General features: G+C 42.8%; 2 protein-coding genes across 2 annotated transcripts; both read right to left on the reverse strand.

Annotated features, from left to right (window-relative positions):
* Positions 1 to 442: 442 nt before the first annotated feature.
* LOC146759387 (obscurin-like protein 1) lies at positions 443 to 1,763 on the reverse strand. The gene is made up of 2 exons (XM_085510290.1): positions 1,498 to 1,763; positions 443 to 853 (listed from the first exon to the last, which is right to left on the reverse strand). The coding sequence occupies exons 1-2, from the start codon at positions 1,565 to 1,567 to the stop codon at positions 519 to 521; spliced, it is 405 nt and encodes a 134-aa protein (XP_085366416.1). The 5' UTR covers positions 1,568 to 1,763; the 3' UTR covers positions 443 to 518.
* A 1,371-nt stretch (positions 1,764 to 3,134) lies between these two features.
* On the reverse strand, positions 3,135 to 4,326 carry LOC146759388 (obscurin-like). Its single transcript, XM_085510368.1, has 2 exons — positions 4,060 to 4,326; positions 3,135 to 3,490 (listed from the first exon to the last, which is right to left on the reverse strand). Exons 1-2 carry the CDS (start codon positions 4,259 to 4,261, stop codon positions 3,135 to 3,137), a joined length of 558 nt encoding a protein of 185 aa, XP_085366494.1. The 5' UTR covers positions 4,262 to 4,326.
* Positions 4,327 to 7,835: the final 3,509 nt, after the last annotated feature.

Raw genomic sequence — 7,835 nt, forward strand, 5'->3', positions numbered from 1 at the left:
TCAAAATACATGCATCTACATGCTGGAGATAAGTTAGAGAGGCACTTGCAACAGATGCCATCCTACAGCCAGCAGTAATCTGCAAAGTACAGACAATAGAATTCCAGGCAGCATTTATTCTCTCTTAAATCTACCCAATTGAGGATGATGAACCATGTCTGAAAACTGCCTCTCTCTTCTCTCCACTCATCACACTGGGAGCCTCGGATGATGCTCTCAGATGCACATGCTCTAGATAGGAATTTGTTGTACAGCTAGATGATGTGAAGGCCATCCCTTCAGCTTATACTTAGAGGATATTTGCTCCCACAGTTCCCTCAACAGAGCATTCCTGATTTACTGTTAATGGAACAAGCTGTAGTGAGATGCCCATTTCCAACACTACCCCAGTGCTTTGGGTAGTTCTCACATTTGTGTCAAATGGTTCCTCCTTTTACTTATTTTTAAGAGAAATTCTCAGTGCTTTGAGGTTCAAGTAGAAGGTTGCTATTCACTTTAACCATATTATGAGTTAGCTCTCACGGCAATCTTATCAGAAGACAGTTGAAGGAATCAGGCCCCAGAATCTCTCCCATCTCATTACCTTTCACAGACAGAGAGGCTTTGGAGGTTAGACCACGGGCAGTAAAAACGACTTCCCCAGCGTCAGTAGGAGTCACACTTTTGATAATGAGAGTATATTTCCGACTCACGTTAGAAGCTTTAAATCGCCCACCACTTTCCACTCTGCTTCCATTCAGTGTCCAGTTGAACTCATCAATGCTTTCATGGGACAGAATGCATTCAAAAGTACAATCTTCTCCCTCCTGGATTTCAGTGGTTTTCAGCCGTTTGGTAATGCCACTATTCAGCTCTGGAAGGTAAGAGATAGGTTAGTATGAGGTTTATATGGAGAAAAGGCATTTGTGACTGACATGAGTAGCAGTACTGGTGTTTTAACTCAGGATTTGCAGAACATGGCTGTGTTCCTTACTGATGTATTCTCTAAGACATTCTCCACTCAGAATTACCAGAAAGCTATAAAAAAAAAGAGACGTGAATCTCTTGTCTTTGCTCTGGAAGAACTACAATTAGAGCAGCTCAGTCCATGGAGCAGAATGAAGATTCAATGAGCTACAGAGGGAACAACCTAACAGAGAGGACAACTCTAGGATGCTGCGTGAGAAAAAGGGTTTTGCCTATGACAAGAAATTAAATGTTTCTATTAGCTAATTTGTTACCATCCTACCCCTACTGGTGTTCAAACCATTTCTCCATTTTAGGGATGTTTAGAAAGGAAATATTTCCAGGACATTCTTGATGTGTTTGGTGATTTTCATGGCAAAATGAGATACATTTACATCAAAAGCAATGGGAATTTTCCAGACATCACTGTGCTAAATTGCAGTAATACACTTCTATTGTAGAAACTATTAAGGCTCGTGGGGGAATAGGTGTAAGACATAGTGACCACACTGAATGTGCTTTCAGCACTCCTTTACTTTCCACAGTACTTACCCTGAATGCCGACCTTTGATTTGGCAACATCAGTGCCAATATCACAGGTATAGAAACCTGCATCTGACATCTCGAGGTCATGGATAAGGGGATATAGGGTCTTCCCAGACTGTACCAGCTCATACTTGTTGCCAGAAGTGAGCACAACACCGTCCTTCTTCCACACTGGTTTGACCTTCTCTTTAGAGACTTCGCATTCCAATTTAATCACACCCCGCTCCTCACCAAAAACATCATCCAAGGACTTCACGAAGACAGCAGGCTTCTCTGCAATTAAAAAGGCAAAACAGAACAACGTGATACAGAAGTTGAGACATTTCCAGTTGCTTTCAGATTTTTAAAGAGGGATAAATAAATCTTTACCAGCACTGACGACACCAATATAGAACCTAAAGCGGTTTCATGTCTGTTGACTGAATGCACTTTATGGAATTCTGAACTAATCAGTAGGAGAATACAGGGAACAGGAGGGACAGCCTGCATTGCCTTGGGTGGGACTGATATCATATGAAGTAATTGGGATGCAGCTCTTCTAAAGCTGGAGAGCTGGCATTGCCCTCACATGGAGCAGAGCTCATACAGCAGGCCTCAGGATTAAGAGGATAAGCTGCTGAACACTTTTGATTTTCCTGTTTTATTGACTCCTTTTATCTATCTTCTATTTCACACATCAGATGTTTATACTGGGGAAAAAACTTCCACCAAATGCAAAAGAAAGGAGAAAGAGGAAATCCTTCAAACTCTGAGCGCATAGAGTAAAAGAGCTTAATTGCTGGGGAGAGCAGATTAGAATCACAGTACCCTTAGAATTGGAAGAGACCCTTAAAGGCCATCTAGCCCAGCTCCCCTGCAATAAAAAGGGACATTCACAGCTAGATCAGGTTGCTCACAGCCTGGTCATTAGTCATCCCAGAGGCAAAACACACACTGAATGATCTCTCCCTGCAGTCATAAATCCTTGGAGACAACAGCATTGACACTGCATGTTACTGAAGCAGTAAAAGAAACTGCTCTTGTAACTCTCCTTGTGCTAAATAAAATGATGATAAAAAGCAATGGAATGCTTTGGCAGGACACCAAAACCATCCTCCTTCGTTGATATCTGCTGCAATGGAACCTTCCACTGGAAGAAAGCCTCTGATGACTTGTCACCCCAGAGAGGTGAGCTTTAGAAGCAGGACTGCTGCACAATAGAATGAACTGGAGCTCCTTAGCATCTCTTACATCCAGGAGGGGTGTGATCAGACCCACCTATCACCTTCAGGTGCGCTTTCTGACACCTTGTCTGACTTCACTGTCACTGTGCCAGCATCCTCAGGCTTAACCTGCTTCATTGTCAGTGTGCAGCAATTGCCAACGTTCTTGATGTCATTGTAATTGTTGGTGTAAAGGAGGTTGCCATTCAGGAACCATTCCACGTCCTCGTCATCATGGGACAGCTCGCAGGAGAAGACAGCAGAGCTCTCTTCTTCAATTTCCACATCCTGCAAGTGCTTCGTTACTTCTACATTGCGGGTTGTGGGGAAACAAGGTGAACTGTTACCACTGTTACTATAAATCATACTGGGATGTGGTAGAATGGTTGGACTAGATGATCTTTGTGTAATCTTCTCAGTGAAGATTATACATTTATAAAGTTAGCAGGAGAGAACGGCAGAAATCAACCTCAAGAAGAGAAATCTGAGGTGAAATAGGACATGGAAGAGGCCACCCTCCCTGCTCATACCTTCAGCTGTCAGCGTGGCCTCGGTCTCTGCAATTCCTGCCTTGCACTTGTACACACCAGCATCATCGGGCTTCAGCTTCAGAATCTTGAGCTCTGCTGAATGCTTATCCCTCTTGATCTTGTACTTCTCAGAGGGCTTGATGAGTGTGTGGCCTTTGAACCATTTCACAACCTTTGGAGAAGGCCTGAAGTCACAGGACAGGATGACAGAATGACGTTCCAAAGCTGTCTTGTCCTCCAACTTCCTGGTGATTTCTATATGGTAATCTGCAAAGCAGGGGTGGAAGAGAAGAAAGGATGAGGACAATTGGAAGAAGAGGAAAGTCTCTTGCGTATATTCCATTCCAATTAATGTCAAGTTCACAATGGTTCTTTGAACGACTCTAAAGATAAAACAAACGATTGTCTATAGGGAATGCCATTGACTACATTTCTATAAAGTAATACTGTATAATATCTACCAAATGCAAGGTCCAGCTCTTGTTCTGTGCTTATTAAATTGCTCCCAATTGTTGAGGCTTTTATTCAAATAAGAGTGAGTTGAAAATATAACAAGTACTTTAGGGTGTGAATGGAGACTCTTATGCTGGGGACAACAGCAGATAAAAAGCCTGCAAGTTTCTTTCAGATGAAATCAATGACAAACTGCATAAAATTTAGGTGCTACCAAACTTAACCTTGTCTAGTTCAGAAATACAATTAATTTCACCTGATTTGACTTCTTTGCTATAGCCAAGGACAAAACCTCAGCTCTGTAGATCTGAATAGTAAGCACATCACAGCTATTCAAACAGATCTTTGCACAGTGCAGTGTTTTCAAAGCCTGGATATGTTACCTCTGACAAGCAGACTGGCTGTGGATTTGGATTTGCCAATTGAGAACTGAATGGTGCTTGTCATATCAGTGGTGGTTTTCGGTATGGTCAGCTGGTGGATGGTGCCTTCTTGCTGCATAATCAAGTTTCTGCCAGCCTGTAAGACTTCCCCACGTAGGAATACCACTTGGGAGGTTTCACAGAAGGAATGGATATCTCGCATTCAAATTTGGCTTTTTCAGGCTCAGTCACATAGTCATCACACAGCTCCTTTACCAGATTAATGGATTCCTCTTTAAGAAGTATGGAACTAGAGAAAGCAGAGATTTAGAAGGAATGTAAAAAACCCTTACATTATCACCCCACTTACTCACGTCAGCATTACTGCACATGAACACTACACCTATCAGCTCAGAATGCCTTGAAACATCATTAAAAAATAATAGAAAGAAAAGAATGTTGTTAAGAAGTCAGACAATAAGACTGACAATCTGAAAAGAGCCCAGATCTTCTGATTCCCAGTCCAACATCCAAATCAAACCATGACCTTCCCATCCCAATAACAAACTCCTCGCATTACGAAATGGAAAAGAGGTTCAATGAAACACGGACATTGATAATTACTTTGGTTAAATACAGCAACTTAGCTCTGAACAACAAGTTTTCACCTAGTAAAGGTCTCTGTAGCTCAAATGTAATGACTCTACTTAGGAGAAATTCATTTTCCAGGAAGTTCTTGCCCTTATAATTTTAACAGTGGCAAAGCTGGGGACTGAACTCTTGAGTAGTGTGCTAACTCAAATGCCTCCCTTTTCTTTATCACACTTAACATCATATATATACCCTAACATTGTATATATTAAAAAAACAAAAAAACCCTGTGTTCTTTTCAAACAGCAAGAGAAAATGAAGAAAAGGTCAAGCTATGTTTTTTATCCCTCAACGTTCAAACACAAATCTGAAGTCTAAACGTAGAAAATCAACCTCCTAAGAAAATAATCCGTCTTACTTTGCAAAAGTAAATTCCAAAAGAGAAGCTGGATATTTTGTGGGCAGAAAGGTAGGTAGGTAGGAGTTTTTATTTCTGTGAAAGGTCCTGGTGGTGTTTAACTTCCTTGACATTAAAGCAAAGGATGTTAGCTCGTTTATAACATAAGATAATTTAATCAAAATCGTCATCAGAAGCATAATTACCTTTAACTGTAAGATGGGCACGAGATTCACGAGATTCTGCCTTTTCTGCTACCGATTTTATTTCTGCTGCATCCTTGACTTGGACAAGTGTGTAAGTCACCGAGTAGGTCTTTCCTGAAGCAGAGAACCACAGAGTCACTAAGGCTGGAAAAGACCACTAAGGTCATCTAGTCCAACCGCCAGCTCATCCCTACCAAACTGTGCTCTTGAGAGCAAACCCACAACTACACTTGGCTTCCTTGAGCAAAGAGCTCTGAGGCACATGGCCAGGCTGAGCATCATCCATCTGGTTTCACAGCATCACTGCCTGTTCTCTCATGTCAATGAAACCACCCATTCCCCCACATCCACATCCCCACGAAAGTGGAATCTAAACATGGCTTCTACAAGGACTGACCAAATGTGGCTGTCGTCACCTTCAAAGTACCTGGTACAGAAGGATCACACTCACTGTCAGACAAAACCTCTTTGTAGAGGTGAACTGACTGCCCTGTTCACCCCCACGTTGGAAATAACTGCACTCATTTCCTACCTGCTCCCGGCAGTGTGGGATGGTGGGATAGCATCACACTTCCCACACTAAGCATCCCACCATGTCATTTGTTCCACCTAAACCTCAGTCCCAAAACAAAAGGGGAACTCGCTTCTGAACCCTCTTCACTTCATTTCAGATGTCTTATATGCTTGATCTCCAACCCACCCCCCACTCAGGAGAAAGATCCCCCTCTTTACACCCTACCATCTTGCTGCATTCTAATGTTGTCATCAGCCTTCAGCTTGTTGTCATCTTGGTACCACTGGGTCTGAACCTCATCGTGTGAAATCTCACAGACAAAAGATGCACTCCCATATTCATTCACTTCCACATCTTCCAGTGGTTTAACAATCTTGATATCTCCAGCTGTGAAATACTAGAGATATATTTGTCAGGGTATTTCCAGAACTGAGTGCAGCATCTTTTCCTTACACATATTTGCATAGAAAATAAGTAGGATTATGTTTTATTCTAAACCATCATCCATTCCTGAGTCATTTCCCTTTTGAACACAGTCAATGCATTATTGCCCTTGAACTTAACGACAGACCTACTAGCTACAATGGAGCTCCCTGCAAACACTTTTCATGGAAACCAGAATCTCATTTATTCTAAAACCTTTCAAGCAAAATTAAGGGTAGAAAAACAATAGAACTGACTGAATCTTTAAGGTCATTTAGTTCCAGTCCCCCTGCTATAGGCAGGGACACCTCCCTCCACACCAACTCTTCTCCTCAGGGTCAAGGCTTCTCTCAAATCATTCTCCTCTAAGCCTGTGCCTGTGCTTGGGATTGCCCTGGCCCAGGTGCAGGGCCTTGTACTTGGCCACACTCAAGTTCATGAGGCTGCCAAGGGCCCACCTCTCCAGCCTGTCCAGGTCCCTCTGGGTAGCATCCCTTCCCTCTAGCACATCAACAGCACCGCTCAGCTTGGTGTCATCTGCAAACTTGCTGAGGGTTCATTTGATTCCACTCTCCATGTTGCCTACAAAAATGTTAAATAACACTGGTCCCAACACCACCCTCCATCTGGACACTGAGCTATTGACTGCAGCTCTCTGAGTGTGACCATCCAGACAGCTCCCTATCCTGCAACTGGTCCATCCATCAAAATCATTTTTCTCCAGTTTGGTGACCAGGATGTCATGCAGGATGGGATCAAATGCTCTGCACAGGTCCATGTAGATGATGTCAGTTGCTCTCCCATTATCCACTGATGCTGTTACTCCATCATGAAAGGCCACCAAGTTTGTCAGGCATGGCTTGACCTTGAGGAAGCCATATTGGTTACTACCAATCTCCTCATCTTTATTTTCCAAACTATGCCAAGGAGAACTAGACAGAACTCTACAATGTCGTGTCACTACAAACCTGTCTGAACCATTGGCTTCTCTGCATGCTCATCACTAGTCTCTCCTTAGCTTGTGTGCCCACAGTGTACGGGGAATGTCAGCCACAAATCTTACCTAGGGGACATCTTTGCTTCAAAGTCCCTTGAACATCACACAATCCCTTTTAACTCTCTAGGTCTGCACTTATTTATGTCAGAATCAGACCATATTTCTGTGCTGCTATTTCCCTTTCCTTCTGAAGGGCCTGGATACAACTTGGATTAACCTCAGGAGCAGAGTTCCTGCATAAAACAGCCAGTACTGAAACAGCAACCCAGCCTGGTTGCAGACTGAGAGAGAAAATGAGAGTTCACCGCCTGTGAATAATGAGACTTCTCTTATTTCCCTGGGAAGTAATGCCCACTTTTTTACTTTGACAGAGCTCCTTCCCATCCTAGAAGGGAAAATATCAAGTCAAATCTACATTAGTCCTTCCATCTCTGCACTGGGCAAAGGCAGCCTTCAGATCTATGCTTAATTCACCCAATTCCCTAGAATTAATGGAACTGTACTTACTGGAACATATGCTGAAGCTTAAGCACAGTGCAGTGTTTTCAACATGTAGGAATGGCTATAGAACATGCATAAATTCTGGCTGACATATGACAGCTTAAAGCACTGCAGAGGACTGTTAACAAGCCCGTTTGGACATCACCTTGAATAAATGACGTTATCCTC

This window comes from Coturnix japonica, chromosome 10 (genome assembly GCF_054131305.1).
Source record: "Coturnix japonica strain WE chromosome 10, WE-NBRP24, whole genome shotgun sequence".
In the NCBI taxonomy this organism is placed as follows: domain Eukaryota; kingdom Metazoa; phylum Chordata; class Aves; order Galliformes; family Phasianidae; genus Coturnix; species Coturnix japonica.

Coding starts and splice junctions, on each gene's coding strand:
- LOC146759387 (XM_085510290.1), bottom strand. CDS start 1,567: ATGTCAGATGCAGGTTTCTATACCTGTGATATTGGCACTGATGTTGCC. Junction 854..1,497: donor ATCAAAGGTCGGCATTCAGG/GTAAGTACTGTG, acceptor CTTACCTTCCAG/AGCTGAATAGTGGCATTACC.
- LOC146759388 (XM_085510368.1), bottom strand. CDS start 4,261: ATGCGAGATATCCATTCCTTCTGTGAAACCTCCCAAGTGGTATTCCTA. Junction 3,491..4,059: donor AGCCAGTCTGCTTGTCAGAG/GTAACATATCCA, acceptor CCTGCTTTGCAG/ATTACCATATAGAAATCACC.